Consider the following 26614-nt stretch of genomic DNA (forward strand, 5'->3'; position numbering starts at 1 on the left):
CTTTTATTTTTTAGAAGTAACATTGACACACACACTCACAGGCGGGTTTTTGTGTGAACACAGATGTCTGCTTCTCTTGAGTGAAACCAGGAGTGAGACTGCCGTGCCGTGCGGGCTGTTTCCACGAGGGCCGCACCATCGTGCCCTCCCGCTCGGCATCCTCGCCGGCACGCGGTCCCGGCAAGCCGTGTTCGGCCGGAGACTTTCAGCCACTTTCATAGGTGTGTGGTGGGGTCTCGCGGTTTAATTGGCATTTCCCCAGCTGACGACGGTGAGCGTCTTTACGTGTGCTTGCCTGTCGCGTGTGTATCCGCGTTGGTGAAATGTCTTTTCACATCTCCTGCCTAATTTCTAATCGGGCTGACTTCTTACTGATGGGTTTTGAGAGTTCGTTACACATTCTGGATACAAGTCCTTTGCCAGACATGGGATTTGCACATGTTTTCTCCCTGTTTATGGCTTATCGTTTTGTTCACTTGACAATTTCTTTCATAGAAAAAAGGTTTTAATTTGGTGAAGTCCAATTTATCAGTTTTCAAATTTTATAAATGGTGACTTTGGTGTTGTATCCCCTCCCGTTCTATTTGCCACCTCGTGCCCTCGTGCCCTGGCACTGCGCCCAGCTCCCAGCAGTCCTCGACCACGTGTGGTGAGCGAATGAACGAATGGGCAGCGCTCTCCTCAGCCAGGCGGACCGGCTGCAGCCACCAGGCCCTGCCATGGGCCACCAGTCACTTCCTCCGGCAACACTGACCGACCGTGTGGGTTCTACAATGGACCGCTCCCCTCCCCCTCCCCTCAGGCCTTCCCGAGGCTGAAACCCTGTCCCCACCTTACCTGGCTTGTCCTTCAAGCATCCTGCAGGTCACAGCTTGGTCACCGCCCGCTCTGGGAGGCCAGGGGCCTTCTCAGCCGGAACCGCCTGAGGCCTCTGCCTTGCTGTAGGGGGTCACGTTGCTCCTGCCCTTCTGGCCCCCCAGACCACGAGCCCCCCGACAGCAGAGCCGTGACCCACTGATCTCAGAACCCCGGTGCCTAACACACGGATGCTCAGCAAATACAGTGTGGGTGAAAGGAGGAACGAACACGTGAATTAACAAAACCAAGTCTGCTGAGGGAGGGGTGGGGACCTAGACCCCCCATCCCTGTCCCCCACACAGACCAGCTCGTTCAGCCCAGCCCAGGAGCAGGGAACCCACAGTCATGCAGGGCCTACGGGGTGTCAGCCAGTCACGGCTCTCAGTCTAGTCCTGGCCACGAGGCCAAGAGCCCTGTGGCCCCGCCATGTGACAGGGGTCAGCAGAAAAGGAAAGTGGCCTTCAGGCCCCATAGGAAGAGGTCACAGCACCCCATGTTCTGGTGGCTGTGGCCCCCATTGCCATTCCCTGCCTAACGTGGAGCCCTGGTCACACTCCCAGGATGGCACCGAGTGGGAAGGCAGAGAAGGGGTCCTCCCAGACCTGCAGACGGTTGTCAATGCTGAATCGGGAGGTGGAACCAGAGCCTACCCCCGAGCAGCCCAAGCTTGAACCCCAGGCCGCCCGCTGTCTCCCTGGAGGGTCTGCGTAACAGCCCGGATGCACCTGGGTGCGGGACGCCTGAGTGTGTGCGGAGGGGCCAGAGGGTGGCAGTGGTCCCACCACGGGCCTGCGGGCCCAGCAGCCTGGCGCTGGTCCCACTCCCTTACTGCGGCCCCCAGGTGCTCCTCCTGTGCCCCCGAAGTCCCTCAGAGCTCATGGCCCAGGGTAGAGGGCATACCGGGGACCTCACTAGTGGCACTCCTGCCCTGGGGACGCCTTCCCACACTCCAGGTCAGACCCTGCTGGTCACAAGAGGCCTCAAGCCCCAGCCTTGCCCCAACACCACGCCAGGGCCTCACCCGGCCGCCCTCCGCACTCGCCACACTCTCGCACACTCCTGCACCTGCCCAGCGCCTGCCCTGCCCCTTCCCTGCCCTGCCCTCTCCCTGCCCCCCCCTTCTCACACCCGCCCACGAGCCTGCTGACACAGCAGCTAATGTGTCTCTTGACCTTGGCCAGGTCCTGGCACCCTCTTTCTGAACCCTGTCCTGCTCTGCGGTGCCACACCTGCCCAGCCATCGCCCTGGCCCTCCCGGCCACCGCCTGCCAAACAGCTCAGCCGCTGGGGGCTGTGTGCTCCCACTTGGTCCCCAACCCCCGAGCCGGCTGCCGGGAGACCTGAGAGCTGGAGGGCAGCCACCCCCTGAGTCTACAGCCTGTGCCTCTAGTCCAAGCCCCGCCAGGCCCGCGCCAAGGCGTCCTGCTCCTCCCAAGCTTCCCGCCGGCCCCTGCTTCCAGCCGCCCTCCTGGGGTCCCTGCACAGGCCGCAGCTCTGCTCCCAGCTTTCGGGGTGTCGTGGCGTGAGATGGGCAAGAGAGGGGCTGAGGAGAAGGGCCAGGTGCTGAACACAGGGACTGTAGGGAAAGGGGTCACCCACGGACCCCAGGTTTCTCTGGGCCTCAGTTTCCCCCCAGCTCAGTGAAAATGAGATTTCTACAAGCTAGGCCTGGCCTGGAGCCAGGGACAGGAGGGTCCCACCCCAGACTGGCCTCCCCGACTTTCCCCCCTGGAGGCTGCAGGAGCTGCAGAGCCGGCGAGCGAGCCTCTGCTGCACTGCGCACGGCTGGAACACACCAGAATCCAAATCTGGAAAGCCCAGAGCTGGGGTTGCCGTGGCAACCTGCAGCCGACTCCCAGGCTGGCGCTCAGCCTCTCTGGGGAGGGGGCTGGGACTTGCCAGGCTCGGCTGTCCCCACCTGCAAGGCCTCCTCCTGGGGCTTGACCCAGCTCCCACTTGGACACGGGAGGGAACAAGGGCACCTTGTGCCTCTGCCCTGTCGCCGGGCCCGGCAGGCCTGCGCTGGCCCGGGCCCCCCTGCCAGCGCTCGCTCTGCCAGCGTGAGGACCCACGGGCCTCAGAGTCCAGCTGGCCACCCAGTGTCCCTCCACCAGCCAGGCGCCCACACCCACTGCTCCTGCACCGAGCCCGTCAGCTGTCCGGGCTGACCCGGCACCCCCAGGTGTGGCCCTTCCACCAGGGCCAGTGAGGTGACCCCCCACCCTCCCTCACAGCCAGGGTGCCCAGCACTGGCATGGTGCTTTACCCACGTCCTCTCTCCTTTAATGTCACTCGCTTTTGACAGAGGAGGAAACAAAGTCAGGGATGTTAAATGACTTCCCAAGGTCAGGGAGCTGCTATGTGGGAAAGAGCCAGAAGTTTCCAGCTCCTAAGCCCAGACCGTTCCCATGGAGCCTGTTCCCGGATGCCCCGGGGCTGAACCACCCCACGACTCGCCTACCTGCCCTGGGGCTCCCAGGCACAGCCCACAGCCACAGGGCGAGCCGTCTGCACACACAGTAGCCAGACAACGGGCTTCATGTTCCATTTAATGGCCACGTCAACACTGCCCAGATGGTGCCCTCCTGCCTGATGTCCCCTGAGGAGCCCACCCAAGCTGCGCCCCTCGGCCTCACTAGCTGTGTCCCAGTCCGGTCTGGTGCGGGGTGGCCTCATCTCAGCTCCTTCAGCAAGCTCTCGACAGAGCTCAGCAGGTCCCGGAAGTAGCCCTCGTCCTCACCGTCTTGGAGCTCCAGGCTGGCCAGAGCCTGGTACTCCGCCTGCAGGCTGGCCAGCGTCCTGCCGAGCGAGGGGTCCTGACAGTAGTGGTCCCGGCAGGTGGCCAGGAGGGCACCCAGGGTCTGCAGCACCTTCTCCCGGGCATCGTGCCCGGGCAGTGCCAGGAGGTGCGCCGTGATCTCGCACCAGCCCTGTTCCCGCAGGCCTGGCAGGAGGTGCACCTGGCGATACTGCTGCAGCTTCTCCGGGGACATGTCCTGGGTCAGCTCGGCCTCCTCCTCGGCAAACATCTGCCACCGCACGGCCACGCAGGGTGTGGTGGTGGGGAGAGAACACACGGGAGGGGTCAGCTCGCACACGGCCCTCTCTGCCCTTCAGGCACGAAGGCTCGTGGCTACCCATGTGCCCCGCCCTCGGTCTCCGTCCCCCTGGGTCTCCAAGGACCTCAGGGGAGAAGGCCTACGGAGTCACGCCCGCTCCCCCACCCGTCCGTGTGTCTACCCATCTGTCTGTCCATCCACCCACTCGTCAGAAACACCTGTGCAGGGCCACGTGCTAGAGAACCAAGACAGAGACGCGGTCCCTGCCCTCAGGGAGCTCAGAGTCTAGCAGGAGAATAAAAACTAACCGAATGGTTCCTAAATAGCCAAATACGTTATCATCTAACAGCGCAGCGTGCCGGGGACAGGCTGGGTTCAAATTCCTTCTCCCCCACTGACCAGCTGCATGACCAGAGCTGGCACTCAGCCCCTGCGACCCGGGCCGTTGTCCTCCCGTGGAGGCCAGTCAGAGCCCTCCAGGGCCGCGGGAACGACGCACACACCGCCCAGCACGCAAACAGGAGCTCGGATGTCAAGTGCAATCCGCCATCCCCCCCTCCACAAACGTTAGCTACGTCAGCACCGTCACCGCCGCATGTCATCGTCACTGCTACCACTCCAGGCCTCTGAGGGGGCGGCTGCGGCTGCAGGCGTGTGGCAGGGGGGCGGAGGTCACGTCCCTGAGTCTTCAGGGTCAGGGGGAGTCGGGGGGAGGCCAGTCACACGCGGGAGGACCGTGACCACAGGCCTGGCCCACCTCGCGTCTGAAGAATGGCAGGATGGTCAGGGTGACGGGCCGGGGGCCCGAGGGCCAGGCTGGGCCAGAACACAGAGCCCCGCGTGTCCCTCCAGGGAGGGTGGCCTTTATGTCAAGGGCCTGGGGAGCTAAGGAAAGTGTGGGCTGGGTGACACAGGGAACTCCTCCCTCCCCAGTCACGACAGTACCCGAGACCTCCACCCGCAGCTCCCAGGACCCGCCGGCTCAGGACGCCGTGGTGAGACCACCCGGTGGCAGCGTCCTGCGATGGGCCAGTGCCACATGCCCAGGATGCCGGGGCTGGGGGCAGCGGAGACGCACACCCGAGACACCAGAGGAAAGAGAGAAGTTTCTCCCGGGAAATGCCCAGCCCATGTACATGCCCCTTTCCAGGTTCACTGGCCCATTCCCAGGATGTCACCTGTGCCCAGGCCCTATTAATGGGATCTGAGCAGCACACGGCTGCCCTGCTGTTCTGAAGAACTGGATTTCTGCAGCTCGGACCAAGAGAGAGACAGAGACAGACTGAGAGACAAGAATGGCAGAGCGAGCAAGCGGGGAGAAGGACTGACAGAGAGGCAGCGACAGACAGTGGCCACCCCCCGCCTGGGAGAGAGGCTGGGGGAGGGTGTGCGGGGCAGGGGGAGGGGCCCCTTGGGCTCCAACACGGAGCACCAGTCCCAGCTCTGCCCGCAAATCCTCGAGCCGCTGGCCCCCCTTCTCCTCCTCAATTTAGATGCTTCTCAGGCTTGCAAAGAACCGAAGGGGGCCGGGCACCAAGTCTCTCCCAGGGAGCAAGCAATTGGGGTCCCTGGGGCTCTCAAGCAGCCGTTCCAAGCCCCTGCCCGGAGCTCAAGCTTCCACAGGAGGCACCTCCAGGTTTCTAGAATCGTAGGAGTCAGCGCCATCCCAGCCCCGGGCTGCCCAGTCTCCTGGCTGCCGCCATGGCTCACCCCACTGCTCCTCTCCACACCCGCCCTTGCGGTTCCCTGCTGGGAGGGCCGCCCGGCTGTTTCTGGGCTTCGATCACGCCGGGCCCTCTGGCCGAACACTCGGCCCTGACCAGGGCCAGCGCCGGCCCACCTGCCCACTCCCCCAGCCATCCCATCCCAAAGCACAGCCTCACTAGTGTCCCAAGTCTCTTCCGTCCACCCACCCGTCCACTCCTCCCTCCAGACGGAGCGAAGAGAGACTCGGGAAGGGGCCTGGTCCTGCGGCCAGCAGCAAATGCAAGGCAAAGCGAGGGGCAGCAGGGCAGGCCCGGGCACTCACCTTCTCAGTGAGCAGGTCGTAGAGCAGGGTGACCACGCGCACGGCCAGCACTTCCGTGCCCTTCTCCTGCACCAGAGTCCTCAGGACCTGCAGCCCGCCCAGCTTCAGGAACTGCTGCTGCGCGTAGGGGAAGTGGCGCAGCAGGGAGCACAGCGCGAACAGGACCTGGCGAGGCGAAGGCCCGGGTAGGTGATGGGCCACACAGGGCCAGACCTGCCCCGAGCCCACAAAGGCAGCAGAGGCCCGGTCCCCGTTCTCCCCGGGCCATGCAACACTGCGGGCACGGGTCTGCCCCGCAACCTGGATGCTTTCGACATCGCCTGGTGGCAAACGGGATAGACAGAGGCCCAGGGCAGGAAGCCGGGGGCGAGGCCCAGCAACTTGACACGCTGCCATCTGCTTTGAGTGTGACCTCTCCCCGCACACCAGCCAGTGGGTGACGCTCAGGCCCCCAAGGGTGACAGGCACAGCCTGGAAAGGGACCCTTTCCTTTCAGGGCCACAAGCGTGCTGGGGGCCGGCGGGAAGCAGGGTGGAAACGCACCTTCTTCTTTGTGGCGAGTGGGTGCTCCGTGGCCAGGACGACCAGCAGCTTCTGCAGGGCTCCGCCTTCGACGGCCTCCACCTGGACCCTCGGGTTGCTGGGGAAGGAAGCACAGGGAAGCGTCACCTCTCTGCCGCCGGGGACCGGGGGCAAGGAACGGATGCCACACCAGCCATCCTAGGGGGAAGCAAGGAGCACAGTGGGAGGTTCCCACCCGGACAAGCCTGGACTCAGTTGGGAAACAAGGACTAACGGGTGTGGACCGCCTGGGCGCCAGTGACCTACGGCAGCTGCTGCTCTTTCTCTCCTGCATTCTCAGTGCTCAGCACAGAGCCTGCCATGCCAGGGGCCCTGGCCAACAGCGAACGAATGAACGAACGAACGAATGAATGAACAAACACACGTACACAAACATAAATGCGCCAACACACAAACGGGCAGCATAGAAGCGCTTAGAACCCAGAGCTGCCTCTGGAACCCCCTTCCCTGTCCTGCGCCGGAGAAACCGCGATGCGATTACAACAAACATTTCAGGCGCAGCCCTCCTGGATGAAAGGACGTGGGGACCAGCTTGGTGGCTCACGCCTATGATCCCAGCACCTTGGGAGACTGAGGTGGGAGCATTGCCTGAGGCCATGAGTTCAAGATCACCCTGGGCAACACAGAGACACCGTCTGTACAAAAAATTTAAAAATTAGCCTGGTATGATGGCAGCATGCGCCTGTAGTCCCAGCTACTCAGGAGGCTGAAGTGGGAGATTCGCGTGAGCCCAGGAGTTTGAGGCTGCAGTGAGAGCTATGATGACAGCACTGCACTCCAGCCTGGGCAACACAGTGAGACCCTGTCTCAAAAAAACAAAACAAAACAACTTTATTGAACTGCACGTGTTCACTTAAAAAAAAAAAAAAAAAAGGAGTGCGGGGCCTCCGTAAGGGGATGTGGCCAGAACCCCAGCAGGACCCCCTTTTGCTGGCTCCTTGCTTTCTCAGATCAATTAGTGATCAGTTAAGGAGCAGGTGCCGAATTTGGGGACCTATATGGTCAGGCCTGTGGGGAAGGGGAAGGCTCTCCCACTCAGCACCCCACTTACGAGGCCCCAGAGAAGAGAGGGGGCAGGCAGACAAAAAGCCTAAGGCCAGCAGCACAGGGAGGGGCCAGCCAGTGTCAGACAGTGGCTGTCACACCCACCCACACGGCCCACAAAGGGCACCAAAGTCTACCAACATCTCCATGTGTCTCTGGCTGCCTTACCTTCGCACGGCCACAAGCTCCCTGGAGACCCCAAAAGCACCTGCTCCTCCTGACCCCCGATCCTCCTACCCAGGGGCCCTCACGGCATCCCGAGAACAAGGCCGGCTGCAGGCAGCAAAGACAGATCGGCAGGAGTTGGCTCCTGGTCCCAAATCCAGAAATGTGGGGAGGCAGGTAAGAAGAGAGGTCACACATTGCACCACTGCTCGCAGGAGGTGGCGGGATGGAACCAAGTGGGGCCCGAGTCATTCCCAGAGGATGGCTCAGCCCTTCCATGCCCACCAGGAAGCAGCTGCATGGTTCGAGGCAGACCTAGCGTGCTGAGCCTGTTTCCTGCTGGAACACGGAAGCTCCTCATGCCTCTGTCCCCATGTCCTCTCAGGCAGAAAGGAAGCGCGGGCGGGCCCACCGCAACTCCACGTCTGAGGAGCAGCCTGGAGACAGCCGAGTCCCTGGGGAAGGGAAGCTGACAGCTCCTCTCGGAGAGGCAGGTGGGCACCGGCGCAGGGGGGCTGGGAGCCGAGCTCTCCCCTGCCCTCCGCTCCCCCGACAGGGAAAGGCAGCTGCTTCAGCGAAGCGTGAGCTAATCAGGGCCCTCTGCCATCATGTGCCTGGGGAGCGCTCACCACGACGCAGGTCTAGGAAGAGAAGACGACCAGGCTGAGACAGTCACACAACAGCAGACGCTGCCTCCCAAGGAAGGGAGCCCCGCCGAGGAGCCCCAGCCCTCCTGCCCACCACAGCACGGCACTGTCGGGCCCCGGGACACCAATCGCCAGGCCTGGCAACCAGAGCCCTTCCATTCTCTGTCCCAGAACCAGGAGAAAGAGACGTTCTCTCCTCCAGAAGGTAGACTGAGCTGGAGCCAGGCCCGCAGCAGCACGGCCCGCTCGCCCGCCTCCCTCTGGCAGAGTCCCCCTCGCCACGGAGGGACACCCACTCAGGGTAGGAGGGAACAGAGCTCGAACACAGGACAGGTGAACCAGAGAGAAAAAGAGAAACCCTGATGACCTTTTGTAAGCTGCTGAAATCACTTTTAGAAGGCAATAAACCTACCTTTTCACCTGAAGGGCCTGGGTGGGTAGGGCAGGACTGTGGGCCAAACACGGCCTGGCAACCCTGGGCCCTGCCCTGCCCGGCCTTCCCCCACGACCAGCCGACACCCACTCCCACCCAACGCCGGGCCCTGCCCTGCCCGGCCTTCCCCCACAACCAGCCGACACCCACTCCCACCCAACGCCGGGCCCCACCCCAGGGCCCCCATGGCTTCAGGAGTTGCATGAAACACCCTTCTGTAGCAGCCTTTCAGTGAAAGGCTGACGAAACGCAGCACAGGGAAGGGGGAAAGACCAGTCCTGCATTTCCAGACACCCCTCAGTCTGTCAGGCGAGAACAAGAGTTGGGCACTTCATGAGCGTTCTGTCCCCAAGGGCAGGATCTGCTCCTAGAGACAGACCCTCTCCCCCAGGCAGCTCAGCCTGGGACTGTGAAGGCCCACAGTGGCGCAGTGGTGTGGCTGGGGGAGATGATGCCCCACGTAGCTCAGAGGAGGGTCTGGGGACCTTGGGTAAGTCTCTCGACTTCAGTGTCCTCACCTGTGAGGCAGAGCTAAGGCTACCCTGTGTTAAAGGCAGAACAGCTAATGAATCCCAAAATGACCAATGCCTTATGGCCAAAAGATCATAATTATGGTGGGTTTGCTACACCAAGAGGCCAGACCATACCCTGGGGAGCACAGCTTATTCAGCCGAATGCCTCCAGCTCACACTGTAGGTGCTGACCCAGCCCCCTCCAGTCTGGAGGGGGGAGCCAGTCCTCCTGGCTGGAAGGTGGGTGTCCTAACAGCGGGGATCTGAGGGGCCTGGCACGCACCAAAGTGACATCAGTGACGCTGGTGTGCTCAAAGTCAACAGAAGGCTATTAAGGACGTAGCTCATCTCCGATGAGATAAATGAGAATAAACCTTGTTCAGGCTAAGCCGGCTGGACTAAATAAATACCATTAGCACTTGGATCACCGGGATGTTCACAATCAGCAGGCGCGTCAGCTGTCTGTGTGCAGAGGGACGGCAGCAGCTGCTGTGCTCTAAATCTTGGAGGGGGCAGGGGCTGGGTGGATTGCAGAAATGGAAGTGATTGCATTTGCAGAACCCAAACAGTTTGGGTCAGGGTGACAGCAATGCGGGTAACCTGCCGAGGGTCAGAGGTCATCTTCTGGCTAGCTGAAGCTGAGCAGGGGCTGACCTGGGAGGAGCAGCCAAGCCGGCCACAGGGCCCACGGGAACGCTGACCACGAGCTGCCCTTCCCCATCCCTGGCACTTGGGACTGGCTGCAGGATTTTCAGGCCCAAGTGCAATATGGAAACGTGGAGCCCCTTGTTACAAAATTATTAGGAATTTCTAGAAAGTAAGAGCCAAGGCGGTAGTTGCAGGGCCGTCGGGGTGTGTGCAAAGCGTCCGGGAATGCACAGAAACCCTGCGCAGGGGTGAGTCGAAACAACAAGGGCTTAAAAATGAGTTTTAATCTGCGGCAAAGGAGAAACACTGGAGAAGGCAGAGCTGTGGGGTAGAAAGTGAGGATGGGGGTCATGGTTAGCTGGGAAAATGCTGAGGTGAGACCCTGCAGAGGGCACGTGTCACCCAGACTCCAGACCACACCAGGACACCGGGGGCACCGCAGAGGGATGGGATGTGCTTGTTCATGAGTCCTCACAATATTTGTAAGTGGGACAAATATTCTTTTCATTCTGTTATGACAGAGGAGGAAAGCACCAGTTTTCTTCTGAAATGCCCTGAGAGGACGCCATGCGCTGGGGGCAGCGGGCACAGCTCACGGCGCACGTGGGCCGTCCCGCCCGACGAAGCTGCGCGTGCTCACCTTCTTGCCCGCAAAGATTTTCTCTGGTGGCCTCCTTTGCCTGTGCCCTAACATGTGGCCTTGATCATCCGTGGGATGCAGGATCTGCGGGATGTGTGTCCTGAAACAGGCAGGTTCAAGAGGGACCCATACTCGCCTGCCATCTAGGGATGACTGGGTCGTTACCAACTGGAGTAAAAATGGAAAGGGTTCGCCAGAACAATTGCCACACACAGCTCCTCCGCATGAAAGTGAAGCCCCCCAGAGAAACAAAACGTCCACCCTGTGCCATGAGCCTCATGCTACCTCAGTGTGCTGGGACCGCACCGGGCCCTCAGAAGTTCCACCTGGACGCTGGGGAAAGGCAGGGCCACCACCTGACCCCTTCGTGCACAGTCCCCGCGAGAAGCCAGTCACGTAGCAAATGTGTCTTTATCTCCTTTAATCTGACTCTTCCTTCCTCAGTCTGTCTTTGTCTCTTGTGACATTGATATTTATGAAGAGTACAGACCAGTTGTAGAATGTCCCCTGGTTTGCGCTTGTCTGATGTATTCTCATGATGAGATCAAGGTTATGCCTTCTGGCAGCAATATCACAGAACTACTGTTGTGTCTTGCTCAGTGCATCATATCAGGAGGCAAATGATGTCAATCAGTCCCACGCTGGTCATGTTCTCTTGATTACTTGGTTATGGTGGTACCTGCCAGATTTCTCCGCTATAAAGTTACCATTTTTCCTCTGAGATTATTATTTTGTGGGGAGACACTTTGAGATACGAAGACAGACTGTTCCTCATCAAACTTTCACTCACTAGCTTTGGCATTCGTCGAAAATTCTTGCTTAATTATTCCAGACTGAGCATCCCAAATCCGAAATTCAAACTGCTCCAAAATCAGAAAGTTTTTGAGCGTCAACATGATGCTCATAGGAAATATCAGATTTCGGATTTTTGGATTAGGGGTGCTCAACTGGTAAGTATATAATGCAAGTATTCCAAAGACTAAAAAAATCTGAAATCTGAAATATTTCTGGTCCAAAGCATCTCAGATAAGGGATACTCGTCCTGCGCTGTGATGTCTGTCAAACGATGGCATTCAAACTCCGTCACTACTTCCATCTTTATCAGCTGGCGCTCTATCTGAAAAAAAGATTTTCCTTCTTTCCCATTCATTCATTTATGTCAGTGTGGATGCATGGATTTTTATTTAATCCATGGGATAGAAGGCATTTCTATCAGTATTTATTTTGATACTCAAGTTATCCTTGATTTAATTACCAGGGCCTTTTCATACTGGCTTCTGTGTCTTTTTGACATGTTTCCATCATTCTTTGAGAGCACTTCCTCACTTCCTGGCACACGATGTTCTTGTACAACATACTGCTCTTTTCCTGCACCAGCCATGGAATCAGCCATTTCTCCAAGGAACACTTGGAGCACTTTTTGAAGACCCAAGATTCTTTAGCCGGGCGTGGTGATACTTCTGTAACGCCAGCTACTCGGGAGGCTGAGACAGGAGGATCACTTGAGCCCAGGAGTTTGAGGTTACAGTGAGCTGTGATTGCTCCACTGCACTGCAACCTGGGCAATAGAGTAAGACCTTATCTCTAAATAAATAAATAAATAAATAATAATGACCAAAAAAAAAAAAAAAAGACAGAAAATACAGATTCTAAGCCCTACCCTACATATACTAAATCACAATCTCAGAATATGTGGCTCCAAAAACCTGATTGTTCATAAATGCCCCAGATGATTCTTAAGTTCCGAGGACCAGCATTTGGGATAACTAGAGCCAACGCCCAGCCTCTTCTCCAGGTGCAGCACCTTTGGTAACTGTCCTCCCAGTACTTGAAGACTAGCACACCCGCGAGAGCACCATCAAACAAGGCAGCCTTATACTACTTTTAAACCTTACCAGTTGCTAGAAAAACTTCTTCTGATACTGAGTTGAAATCTGCTGGCATCAAGCTTCTACCCCCTGGTGCCAAGTCTACCCTCTCAAAGTCGAGAGGGTTGCCCGGTGCTGCCCTGACAGGTCACCCTCCTGAAGCTCAGGAGCAGCCAATGCCCAGAGAAAGCTCCCCTGTCACAACGTGGCATCATGGGATCCTGTAGTCGTTCTCAGTGTGACTCCTGAAACCCTTTACCTCCCTGACAATGCTCTAGGGATCCTGCTCCATGCCCTGACGAATCCCTGCAGAGGAGGTGCCCAAACCTACCCTCTGGGCTCCAGCATGACCCTCCAGAGTCAGTGGGCACAGCTGTCTCCATCACAGGGCCACTCTGCCCCTAACTCCTCGGGCCACCTCTCGGTTTTAGGCAGTAGCATCACAGCTTACGCTGGGCCTGCCTCAGTCAAATCCCTGGAGGCTGTTCCCATGATCCATTGATGAGACAGGGGTTCCCTGACATGGCTCTGAACCCAAATATAGGGCTTCTGATTTATCCTTTGTCTCAGCAGGCAAAAAGCAAGTCGCAACAGCATGGGTGGTATGACACCATGTATTTATTTCTGGGTGGTGAGATTTTTTTTTTTAAACAATAAACATGAACTACTTGTAAAATTAAAAGGTTAATAACAATAAAATTTAAAATGTCACTTAGCTACCTGAGCCGCTAGTCTGTCACTATTCTTTTGGATCCTCATTCTGCCATATACCCTACACGCTGGTTGTCCCTTCCTGATCTGAACCATCTGTTCCCACGTCTCCACGTGAGAACCAGGACGCAGGCTGGACGGGACAGAGTCCGACACGAGCTCTTTGGCATGTCACTGCAGCAAAGGCTCTGTCGATACCAAACACTTTCTAAACAAACACTGATTAGGTCTGATTGTTTAAGCTGCTACAAATCCATCATCATTTCTCTACCTGTTCTATAAGATTATCATCAGTTTCTGTCAAATGCTCTCCAGAAATGCAGACTTCCTCTCTGTCTATAACATTGGCTTAATCTCTTAGCTCGGCGTATCTTTCTGGAAAAGGAAATTAGAACTGGGAGGGAACATGAGAGAGTCCTCTGGGGTACTGATTATACTTCTTGACCTGGGTGGTGGTTACATGGGTGTGTTCACTTTTAATAATCCATCGAGTGGTATGTGTTCAGATTGATAAACTTTTCTGTATACGGGAAGGAGGGAGAGAGACAGGGAGGACTTAAACTAGTCTGGCAAGACCTGTTTTTATAGAACCCATGCTAACTCCAAGAGATCACCTCTTTTCTTGAGAAATACTCACACATCACATCTCAGAAACTTGCTTTGTTAATTTAAAAACCAAAACAGTTGCCCATGCTGTCTCCCCGCCCCGCTCAACCCCCATAAAGCCATAAAGACTCACGTACACATCGGTCTCATGACGATCTCCCTACGTTTTCGTGTGGCATTTACTTTTTCCGACTCTAATTTGGAGAAGCTAGTGGCTCATTCGCTCTTTCCTCATATTTTTGGTCTCAAGTTCCTCATCACCATGTTTGTTTTGCTTTTTCTGGCAGGAAGGCGACTGCCCTTGGCAGAGATGGCAGAGGCAAAGCAGAATAAGCAAGGACAGAGATGCCCTTCCGTCATCTGCTGAATCATCTGACTGAACCAGGTGGCCCAAAGCTTTCCTTGCTATTTCTCCTGCTCTGGACATTAATGGCTCAGGTCCTTTTGTCACTCTTAAGCACTTCCCAGGTCTCATCCATCTGGTACTCCTGACGGTGTTCTTGGGGGTTTACACCCTTCTTCTCCTTTTGTTCTTGGTTATCTGTCCCTTTTGCATCTTAGACAAAATCTCAACTCTGTGTTCCCCACGCATCCATGTGGGTCTCCTCAGGTGTCTCCTCATTCCTTGCAGTAATCACTCGTGACTCTATTAAGCACATTCCACTTTTCAGACTCTGAGTCATGCTTCCTTTTGTAGCTCTTGTTCAGATACCACATCTACTTTTTCCTGGACCTTCTGCAATCTGCTTTCCCCAAAACTCAAGAGTCAGAGAGAGTTTTGCATTCCCCTTGGCTTCTCCAAACATGGTCACTTTCTGCTAAGGTTCCCCAAACTCATTTCACCAAACAAATCCTTCTTATTGCTCAGAATGTAATTTCAATGAAGCCTTTTTCCTTATTGTTTCCTTAACCTTCTGAGAGAGAAAATTTTCTGAAAAGTACATTAAGAATTAAAGCAACTCAAGAATTAACAAGAGGGCTGGGCATAGTGGCTCACCCTGTAATCCCAGCACTCTTGGAGGTCGAGGTAGGAGGTTGAGCTTAAGAGTTTGGGACCAGCCTGAGCAAGAGTGAGATCCCACTCTACCAAAAACCAGAAAAAATTAGCTGGGCATGGTGTCCCAGCTACTCGAGAGGCTGAGGCAGGAGGATCAACTGAGCCCAGGAGTCTGAGGTTGCAGTGAGCTATGATGAGGCCACTGCACTCTAGCCCAGGTGACAGAGCAAAACTTTGTCTCAAAAAAAAAAAAAAAAAAAAGAACTCAGAGTCTTGTTTTTCCAGGAGCCCAGCTAGTCACTGTGCCACACCAGTTTGCTTCTACACCAGCCTTATAATCCAAGGGTAAATAGCTGATAGTCATCTCATGGTTGGTTGGTTGGTTTTTTGGTGGCCTATAAAAGCCCATAATCTAGACTTGTTTTTCCCCACCAAAAAGCCCAAACTCAGTAAGCAAAAGACTAAGTGCTGCTCTCAAGTCAGACAGATGCAGGTTCAAGTCCTAGTTCCACTGTTTTCAAGCTGTATGACTGAGATGTTACTAAACCTCTTCGCACCTCAGTTTCTGCACTCATAAAATGGAGATTAATAACAACATTTATCTCATGGGATTGCTATGGGAATGAAATGTGATAATATATATAAAGTTCCTGGCAAATACTAAGCATTAGAATAATAGTTCTTTTTCTGATGTTTCCCATATGGCTAAAAGAATGAAAAAAAAATTAAAAAAAATAGTATATTATGATAGAACTATTATTCTATTTAACAAAAATTATTATTTTTACTTTTATGCTAAGACAGCCGGGTTTTCAGGCTCCTGACAAGTGGGAGGAGCTACCTGTGTCGGGGGACAAAGAGGCCCACAGCACCTCCCACCAACCGGGCCGGATGCTCCCTCTCTGGCTGGGCAGCCGGAGCCCGTGCAGAAAGAATTCATGGGGGACAAATGTAATTAACAAGCTAGAGGGAGTGATTGGGAGGAAGGATCAAAGCAGCTAATTAGAACTGGCTAAAGGGAGACCACAGGGTAAGGAACGTGGAAGAAAGAGAGCTAAAGAGAATTATCTGTGGCCTATAATTATTCAAAGAATGTCTCTGAGTAATTGTCTCAGGCAGTCTGAGGGAGACAAGGTAGGAGTAACAAGGTTAAGCAGAAGAAAATTTAGGCTAAAACATATGGGAGATTTTTCACTCACTGAGATTTATCAGCTTTATTAGAGCACACAGAGGTTTTATTTCGGGTCTTCTACAGCAGTGGGTGGCATAACTCTCCCCACAGGTGCTGCTGGCTGGAGAGGGCAGAGGAGGCTAGTCCTACAGGGCAAGAGGGGCTCCAGGGACATCACAGCCACCTTTGCTCCCAGCGACAGGCAACACTCCTTGTCAACAGGCCCTTTGGGGCTCAGAGAGGAACTTCCTTACTCACCCAGATCTTGCTCTCCAGAGTTCTGAGATGTGTGCTGGGAAATTAATCGCTCCCCTCCAGCCTCCACATCCCCTTACTCTCTCTGTGTTCTCTAACAAACTTGATAAACATGATAAATCTCACCGTGTGAAAAATCATCTCCTTAATCAGAGCCAATGGAATCAAGCAGAGCCTGTTTTGCTTTTGCCACACAACTGTAGCAATGTCTGTGAATGAGCCATCTCTTAATAGCAGAAGAAAAGGCAATGATCGTGGGACAGTCTATAGCTGAAAATGACAACACTGAGATGCTTCGTTTACAGGATTTGGAAGTCGTATAGACTACAAATCTCTCTGCTGTGCAACATACATAACAAGTCCCCAAAATATCCTTTGTTTGCTGAGGTTCTGCTCAGATATTTAAGGTTTCTGACAGTTTAAATATGGTGAACAATATGGTGAACCATCCAAATATTTTGCATCATTGGCATTTGGAAAGATTTTTATGAACAATTAGTTCTAGTCCTAACAGGCAAGAGCAGCACCCAAGCTCCCGGTTTTCTATGGAGGCAGATGAACATGGCCTCCTTGGCCAGCTCCACTTTCCCACGCTAGCATTTCCCGCCCAGCCACAGCTTGATGTCGTCGAGAAGAGGAAATTGGGTAGAGTGGATCTGCTGACTGCCTAGCCAGGCTCAGGGTTCGCCAGGTCTCATTCCAGGCTGAGCCAGGCTCTGGGTTCCCGCATCAGAGCTTTCCTGATGCGGGAACAAAACTGGGAGATCTGACTTTGCCAGAGGCCCTTTGGCCTTACTCACCCAATGCTCGAATGGGGGCCTAAAAGGAAAATGAAGGCTTCCTGTTCTGTGGAAATCTTTAAGAATAGAGAAAAGTCCCAATTACTTACAGCTTCCAGAGACAGAATGATGGATGGTTTCGTTTGCGAACATGCTATTTGTCTGAGGCTCTTTGTCCAGTCAGCTGCTTGACAAATACTGATCGGGCCCAGCATGCACAAGGTCCTCAGCTAAGCATACTGGAGCCAGAGCAAAGAATGAAAATGGTTCTTGCCTCTATTAGGCAAAATTAACAGCCAACAGGGAAGTGCAGAGAACTACTCTATTAGACGAGTCACCGTGTGACAGAGGCATGTGAAAAATGGAGGGCTTGACCAGGAAGGCATCCTCGGAGAATGACCTTGGCAAGATCAAGAGCATTAAAATAGGAGAAAGGCTGAAATTCTGTATGTATTACCCAACTGAAGTAAGATAAAAATCCACTTTTTCTTCCCCAAAGAAAATGTTCAGAATCACCTTCCATACACCCTTTTAAGTCTGTTTCTGATAATCATTAAAAGGCCTTCTGCTGGAATCATTCTAATGCCAAAGAAAAAGTTACGCTCATAAAATAGTTAATGTCAAAATGTAAATGGTTTGTTTAAGATTCAGCAATTGTTGCTGAATCAAACACAAAATCTCTATGGCTTGAATAGCAAGGGAAACAAAAGGCTTGACGATTTAGTGCTCGTTAAAGCCTGTCTGGCTGAATTTTAGATTGCAACTTAAAAGAAAAAACATTAAACCAGTTCAAGTGTGAACTGACATATGCACAGCAGTTTTCAGCTGTCTGCAAATGGGCCAAGGACAGTCTGGAATGTGACTTGCACACGCCTTGGCGGAGTGTGGGCCCGGGTCCAGGCTCCGGGGCAAGGCCCGAGGTGAGCAGAACCCTAGACAAGGAAGCACTGGGAAGCTGGGCTCAGGGTCTCACTGGGGGTTGACAGCTACACTGTGGAGAGGGTTGACCCCAGTTAGCTCTTTTCTGTAGGAAGGCCGGGCCCTTGAGAACAGTCACGTGCTAGGCAGGGCTCACGCCTGCCTAGGGCAGGTGGGGAAGCAGCAGCTTTGTGCTCTCCCTCCCTTTACTGGCCTCGTTTGTCAGGTATTTGCATGAGCCACAGTGGAACTCCTGTCCCCACCAAATCTCAGTACAGGACTGGTGACTCCCACAGCCCTCAAGTCTGATCTTAGAATAGTCCTTTGTGGTAGGTTTGTGGGGTGCTGAGCAGAACCTTTGTCTAAATTCTCTTGCCCATTGGGATATAAAAGTGCTTAAAATTTTACCATCTGGGATTATTTCTTTGAGTCTTAAAGACAATTCTGTCTTTCAGCGTCGCCTATTAAAATGCCACTGCCCCTGGGTTGGGAGGACCAGTCATGTGTAAGTAGGGTGACTACATAATTTATTGTCCACACTGGGACACTTTTAAGAGTGAAAGGAGGCAGGATTAATTACTGCACTGGGACAAGAGGCATAAACAGAACATATGGCCACTCTCTGTATACGGCTTTGTGCTAAGCTCTGTGAAAGATACAAAGGTGAATAAAGCACTTTCATGGTCCCAGAACCTGGGCCCTGAGCTGAGAGGCAAGGGACCCTGGGAACAGACCAAGGCTAGGCACCCAGGGTGGGGGAAGATGGCACCCAGAGGGGAACACTTGGCTGCTTGGCAGTGGGAAAGACCTTGGGCTCTGGAGCCAGAGGGATCTGAGTCTGACTCCCTGGACTCCCCTTCTGCACAACTGTGAGGGGGTTAATTAGCCTCTCTTTGCCCAAGCTTCCTTATCTGTCCAATGAGGGTTACTTCACAAGGTCGTTGTGAAGATTAAATGAGATACAGTACCTGGCACATAATTTCTAGTAGGTTCACTACTACCGGCATTATCAGGACTAGTCTTCTACTGGAAACCCCAGTTACTTCTGTAAATGCCCCGAGTCAGAGGTGGCAGAAAGGCAGGAAGAGAGCAACACCAGAAGGGCAGGCTTAGCTTAACCAACCCCCCCAGGGCATCTCTGGGCTGGGCAGCGGAAGGGCCTTGACTGCAGCAGCTCCTGGTGCCTCTCTCTGCTGCCGGCTTCACACCCTCAGGGGCTGCTCCATCCTCAACTCCGAGCCGTGCACCTGGCTCCCTCTGGGTCATTTCCCTCAGAATGGACCACAGACAGAAGTGGCCTTCCAAAGTGACTGAGCCCTGTCCTGACAGCCCAGATGACACTGTCCGGGTAGTGATACATCTTCCTGGGCCGCTTATGGCAGAAACACAAAAATAGGGGCAGCTGCTCACAGTCGTGAAGAGAGTGGATTCTGCGGTGCCCCCACGTAATAGCTCTCACGTCCTTTTCAAATGTTAACTCAAGTGATCCTCATGACAACTCTATGACGCAAATACTGCTACCCCCATTTTACTAATCAACAAAATGAGTCACAGAAAGCTAGGTAATAAATATTCCCCAAGGTCACACAGCTAATAAGTGGCAGAGTCATGAAAGCTCTAGAATAGGAGTTAAGAAACCTGGATTCCCCTGGGATACACCACGAACTACCAGCTGAATGGTCAGGAAGGACTCAGTCCTTAATTTATCTGAAATTCTATTATTTGTCAAGAAGCTCTGCCACTGAACCAAGGGATCTGCAGTGAATATCAAGTGAGATAGGGCAGGTGAAATCACCGTGAAAGTGTTTAATATTATGATGCCACTGCCAACGTCCTCCAGCATTTAGTTGCAGGGAGTGGACCCAGCACGGAGAAGAAGGAACCTGGTCCCCTGCTATTCTTTCCTCCCCAGGGCCCTGGACACTCTGGCTCAAGGTGAAGGAGTTACTCTAAAGCAATGCTTTTCAAAGTCTGGTCTCTGGGCCAGCAGCTAGATAGAAATGCAAATTCTCAGGCTCCAGCCCAGACTTAGTGACTCAGAAACTTTAGGGGAGGGGCCTGGCCATCTGTGTTTTACCAAGGCTTCCAAGTGCTTCTGAGCATGCTTAAGTTCAAGAACCACCGGGCTGGTGGTTCCCTGGAAAGATAACAAGCTGGGCGCTCTCACCCTGGTGGAAAAGTTCTGCTTCAGGGGCCTGAGGCACAGCCCCGCTTCTGCAGGAAGACCCAGGCCACAAGGGCCACTGCCAGGAAGATGAAAAGCTCCCAATAAAACCCAGACCTCCATGGCCACGCTGATCAAAATACAATAAAGAAGAAAGTGAGAAATCTGACAAAAGGAAGACGCCGCTTTGGTGGGGGACAAAATACAACAATCTTCTGTGGGAGATGAGAAACATAAAAAGGATGTTAGATGTTCAAAGAACCAAATGTCGAAACGACAAAAAAAATATAAGAATAAAGACAAAGTGTGGACATCAATGCCACACGGGCCTCAGTCTAATGATGGCAGTTGCAAGGAACAGCAGCCCCCCAAGACTAGAGCCCGCTTTCCCCGTGCCCAACATGACAGCCTATATAAATAGTCTCGAGGGAAAAAAATACCAGCAATTAGTCACTGAATCCTGCTTGTGGGAACGAGGGGAAACTTGTGGAAAGTCACCAGAGGCACAGGCTCCGGTGGGAAAGCTCAGCTAAGGAGGCCACGCAGACAGGGCAGGAGCGAGATGATTAAGGGAGACGGCCCGTGGGTGTCCTGCAGCCTTTGATGCCTGCCAAGGCTTAACCTGTGAGGGAAACGGAGGGCCTGGCCACTGGGCTATAATGAGCTCCAGCCTGGGGCCCACATCCAAGTCAGAAGGTCTTTAATGTGGGCTTGGGCTGGAAGCAGGGTGGGGGAATGAGGAGAAGGAGGAGGAGGAGAAGGGGGAGGAGGAGGAGGAAGAGGAGGAGGGGGAGTCAGCCCAGCATAGCAGGCCCTGCCCCAGGCCGTGGGCACCTCGGAGGATGAGGAGGTAGAACACGGAGCCTCTGACCAAAATGCCTCTGCTGCAGACAGACTCCTCACCACACGTGGGTCCTCCCGGCCTCTGAGGTACACGCTCGGGAAGCGGTAATAGCAGCATCCCCAGGGCTTCCACTCAAGAAATCTGCGGAAAATGACCCTATGCCAGGAGCAAAAGGGATGAGGAGGGAGGACCTCCCTTCCCACAGTGAATACCTCAACTCTCCACGGCCTCTGCCGGGAGTGCCCTTCCCCCACCCTCCCCAGCCCCCTCCCGGCTGCATGCGGAACTATCCTGCTCCTCTAAGTCTCACCCCAAACATCGTCTCCTCGAGCAACACCCACCGACCTCCTGGTGCTCAGAGGGCGCCTGCTACGCACCCCTGGGGCCCTCGATCTCCTTTGATACTCTGAGCAGACCTGATCAAAGTCTTTCTCCCCTGCTAAACCGGAAACTCCCTTAAGCACACACACAGCCTGTGCCTTGCTGCCTACTCATCTGTTAACTCTCTCGGTGGTCTAGCCCAGTGCCTTGCATGCAATTAACGGAGCTACATGAAGAGAGGAGGCTGCCCTGTGCCCCATCCCTGCTGGGACGCTGAGGCCTGGGCTGCCCAGCCCCGTAACTAGCATGTAGGTGGGCTCGGCACACGGCCTCCCTCCTTTCTGAGCACTTCGCCCACTCTAAGAGCTCACAGAGTCGGACTCCTGCCAGTGGCCTGAATGTTGCCTTCTCTTTCCCCCCTGTCTCTGGTTTGACTCCCTTGACCAACTTCCTCGTGTGTCCCCTTCGCCACATACCCCTGCCTGCCTGAGAAACGGGATGCAGCACAGGTGTTCAATGACCCTCCGGGGTGCCCTCCTCCTGGAATATCTGCATATGCCCACGAAGAGAAGTAACAGACATATAAAACCAAGACACTAATTCCTAATGGGATTAATAGAATTTCAAACACTAGCAGGAGAAAAAACACAAATTTGGGGGCCCGGGACCTCCAGATGGTGATTCCTGAAATCACCCCTGGTAGGTAATGCCTGCCTCTGTTGTATCTGAGATTAGACCTGACTCAACCCTGGGATTAGGCACTGCCTGCCAGCCATGGCAGGGTGGTCCACAGGTAGGTCCACAGGTATGTCCCTGTCATCTTCTTTTAGCCTGACCTCTCCTGATTGTCCTCCTTGACAAGAGCCCTGTGGCCGAGACCAGGAACCACAGGCTAGAGCTTCTGCTTTCTTTTCTGGCGCTCCAAAACGGAACCAACCCGACTTTCCAGACCTATGTCAGGTCAGCATGGCATCAGAGAGGGTTCCTTGGCCACTCTCCTCCTTCTGCAATATGCCAAGCTCCACCAACCACCGCTCTAACAGCCACTCAGTCAGCTCTGCCTGGGGGCCCTGACAGACTGGCTGGGGGGGGATCCACTGAGGAGGTCGCACAGAGCCACGCAGGGGAGCAACAACGTTGGAAGAGGGCAAGGTCAAGCTGAGAAATATCACACAATGAAAAAGAATTGCATGAACTGCAGTGGCATAATGTAGCATAACAGATGGATAATTAGATTTATTCTAAGAGCTGTAAAAGTAAGTAATTAAATAAAAATATGGACCAATGAATCTGCCAGGGAGATACCCAACAGCATCACGAGGGCCCTGCAGCTGGCATAAGCAGCCTGCGAAAAAAGCAGTGGGCAAGGAACCCCTAACACTGCCCTGATGTTTCAGGCACAATAAATTCAGCACCAGCTCACGCTGGGCTCCAGGGTACAGGCTGATCTCAGAGGGAGATAATCAGACCCACGGCTGCAAACAGTGTTGTGCCGTGGGAATACCGTGTCTTGTCTACATCTGGACGATGGCAGCATAAGGTACTGATACACTCCCCACCAATGACATGTTTGGCAAGGCCCCTGCTAAGCAAGACTGACAGATTGTATTTATCTTTGCAGAAGCAGAGGCAGAGAGAAAGGGAGAGGAAAAATGCATGCACAGATGACAGGATTCACTGCCACCAACAGAGGCAGGTTGGGAAACACAGGTTTAGGCCTCCACTCTCCTCCCAAAGGTTGGCAGCAGATGGTGAGGTTTCTCATGTGGAGTTCCCACGTACGAAACGTGAGGTGAGCACCAGTGTGTGCGAAGCACAGTCAGGCACAGGATTTCACCAAAGCAGCAGCTTCCTTGGACATGATGTTAGCTATTTGGCAGCAAACAGATCAGCTGGAAGTTGTTTTGTATCACTCAGGACTCTCTTTTTAAGTGACCAAAACTGAATTCAAACTTATCTAAGGAAAAAAGACTTTCTTGGGTACCATTATGAAGAAGGTAGATAAAGGTAAATCACAGCTGGGTGCAGAGGCCCTCTCTCAGGCTGCATGTCTGGTCTTTGCTTCCCTCTAGCCTTTGCTGCCCCTAAACACACCAATCCCAGCAGCATAAAGAGGGCTTCCCCTCCCAAATGGTACAGAATTCCAGGGAAGGACTTTGGTCCTTCTTGTGTCACATGCCCATCCCTGGACCAATCACTGTACAGATGGAAGTGGGACTGTGAGTGGCTACTCTAGGTCATATGACCAGCCCTAACTGGGAAGGGAACAGGTGAGGCATAAAGATTAACAGCCTCGCTTCACCATGTGGCACTGGTGAAGAGTCTCCCACAGGAAAAGAAGTGTAGTTTTCCAAGGAGGAGAAGAGAAGAACATGGCGAGACCAAAAACATACATCAAGAACCTTCATGGCCCACCCACATTGTTTTATACCACCTCAGGCCAAGGTACTAGATAATAGTTGGCTGTTTGGGGGTGGACTTCCAGAGAAGAACTGTTAGCAGTCTGGCTGGGGCTCTGCTTGCAGAGATCCAGTTTGACCCCACCAACTTGAAATGTTCTAAAGGCCTTGCTGCTTGATCTTTAAAAGCAGCCCGTCCTTGTAGACCTGTCCCCAAGGCCCAAGCACAGGACCTTGTTGATATCAAACAGCTCCACTTAGGAAATTCACATAGCACCAAAGTATAGAGACGAGTCCCCCAGCCAGCCAACTCCTTGGAGGGTTTCCACACCAACTAACTTGAATCTCCTTCTCAGAGCACTCACCACAGAGAATAAACTCCCCCCCAACCTGGAAACGTCAGCACCTCTGACAGAGGGCCAAGGACGGGGATAAGGCTCAGCCTAGAGCTGCCCCCGATTCACACCAATGGTTTCTCAGGAGAGCTCTCTATTCCAACATACTCCTACCTCCTGGGGAGGGCAGCTGGGTATCTTAGCTGCCAGAAATAGAAAACCTACCACATCCGCACTGCCACCAAAGTTGCCACTTTGCTCAGCACCGAGCACAAAGGGCTCACAGGGGGGCTCTCCCAGCAACCTGGCTGGAAGAGAGAGAAGTCCTTAGCCTTCCCGTCTCACTTGCAGGGCACAGTGCACATTCCAGCCAACAGACTCAGTCATCTCTCTGGCTAATCATCAGAGCAGCTTCCCTTCTCAAGGGTCTCCAGAAAGTCTGCTCCCCTGTAGGCCACAGAGATGACACCCTTCCTCCAAGAGTCCAAAATGAGCTCTGTCAGGCTCCCTGGGGAGAGCTGAGACATAGGCAGGTCCAAGGCCAGCTGGGGCCGGGAATCACGGGGACCCCCGGGAGCCGGACACAGCAGGGTCTGCACACTAGTACGCGATTCTGTTGACCTCACCACTGACCTGCGGCCTGCCTTAAGCAGTGGTGCTGGCCAACACCTGGCTACCAACTTCTTTCTGCCACCATCACCTGTCCACTGAGGACTTCCCTAGAAATGCAGGAACACGAAGCTCAGCTCCCACATGGAGCAGTTAAATGCTCTAGCCGTGCCTAGGGCTCAGAGCCACGTTTGAAGGTCTAGTTCAACACAGCCATGCTGGGACCAGAAGTGAGAACCTTGAACCAGGCTGAAAAGCAGCTGCCTGTGGATGGGCCAGAGCCCTCTGGGCCGGCTCTGCTCCTGCTCCACACACACCATGATGTACTGCTGTTGTTACGCGCCCGAGAGACAGGAAAGCTGCCTCCTGCTTCCCCTGCCTCCTGCTTCCCCTGCCCTTCCTCAGCACAGGCTGGAACCAATCAGCAGCCAAAACGTGGGGCGCATCTCAGTCACTGCGAGCCCCCGAATGAGCTCAAACAATTTTTCTTGAGCCACAAACTGATTTTTTATCCCAGAGAAACAGTTCAAATAGTAACTAGCCTCTTTCCTCTTTCAAAACTATTAAACTTGGACAAACATTACATCAAAATAGGATCTGAATCAAGAGCTGAATCCTTCTCCTCAGAGGCAAAGAAGGAACCGTGTGGGTACCATTAGAGTAACCCTGGCCCACCAGGTCCAGCCCCAAGGGTCCGGGTTCTCAGGCGAGGAGGAGAGAAGGGCAGTTAGAGCAGAGGGGAGGATGTCAACCTTGGGGCCGAGCGGCCGGTGACTAAGGGTAGAGAAGCGCTTGTTTAGCCCCAAGGAGAGCAGGACAGTGAGATGAGCCTGGCTCACGGGATTCCAGTGATGCCTACCTGGCCAACCGGCTGCAGGAATCGGGGCACAGTGTCGAGTCCACCCCCAAACTCAAGCCACGGAAGTGTGTAAAGGTTACCCTGACCCAGTCAATGGCTGTGTAGGACAAAGTTGCCCAGAGAAGGACCATGAGAAAAGAAACACAGAGTTCAAAGGGCTCAAGCCAAAAAAACCAACAGCAACTTCTATGTCTTAATTTTATTATTTTATAATAGTTTAAAAAATTATAAATAATATAAGCTCATGGTAAAAAAAACTCAAGCTGTACAGAAGTATACAAAATAGAAAGGAAAACTCCCTCTTTCTCATACCCTCATTCCTCAGACCCTCAGAAGAGCTGATTTTTATATTATGTATTTAAATATATGTATACAATTTTTTTTTTTTTGAGACAGAGTCTCACTCTGTCGCTCTGGGTAGAGTGCAGTGGCATCATCATAGCTCACAGCAACCTCAAACTCCTGGGCTCAAATGATCCTCCTGCCTCAGCCTCCCAAGTAGCTGAGACTATAGGCAGCTGCCATGACCATCCAGCTAATTTTTCTATTTTTAGTAGAGACGGGGTCTCACTCTTGCTCAGGCTGATCTCGAACTCCTGAGCTCAAGCGATCCTCCCACCTCTGCCTCCCAGAGTGCTAGGATTACAGGCTTGAGCCACTGCACCCAGCTGTATACATAAATCTTTACCTATTAAAATAGTTTTTACACGAGTGGATGACTACTACACACACGATTTTCAATTCAGAGACTCGACTCTACAGAAAGGAGAGGCCCCCCAGTGCAGTCCCTTGGTGTCACATTAAGTAGCAAAGAGAAGGGATGAGGGGTGGTCAGTCATATTGTAAAAGACTCCAGGAAGATCTAACAATCTAGAATCAAAATTTAAATCCAAAGAGCTCCTCAGGGAAGTGTGAACGTGGCTGCAACAGCGTCTCTCCCCCTGACCCGGGGCAAGGGAAGGCGGCCTTTGTAAAGCGTTCCTCCCCGGTCTTCTGCCCTGCAGTTGGCAGCCTCTCCTGCCGCAGTTTGCCATTCGAGGGCCCTCATTCTTTACCGTCAAGCCTGTCACCACCTCTGTCCTCCCGCTCTGGGCTCTGCTCTCCAGCCCCCGTGTTCCTGTGAAACGCTGGCAGGGCTGAGAAACTGAGAACAACAGGAGA

General features: G+C 53.9%; 1 protein-coding gene across 1 annotated transcript in view; it reads right to left on the minus strand.

The window, feature by feature from the left end:
• Positions 1-3394: 3394 nt before the first annotated feature.
• Positions 3395-26614, minus strand: part of SIL1 (SIL1 nucleotide exchange factor) — a 195929-nt gene continuing 172709 nt past the window's right edge. Inside the window, exons 8-10 of the mRNA XM_045550923.1 lie at positions 6490-6586; positions 5947-6111; positions 3395-3887 (exon numbers count right to left, since the gene is read on the minus strand). Of these exons, the coding sequence (XP_045406879.1) occupies positions 3531-3887; positions 5947-6111; positions 6490-6586 (619 nt within the window). The 3' untranslated portion in view covers positions 3395-3530. The remainder of the gene's footprint in view (positions 3888-5946; positions 6112-6489; positions 6587-26614) is intronic.

This window comes from Lemur catta, chromosome 5 (genome assembly GCF_020740605.2).
Source record: "Lemur catta isolate mLemCat1 chromosome 5, mLemCat1.pri, whole genome shotgun sequence".
NCBI lineage: Eukaryota > Metazoa > Chordata > Mammalia > Primates > Lemuridae > Lemur > Lemur catta.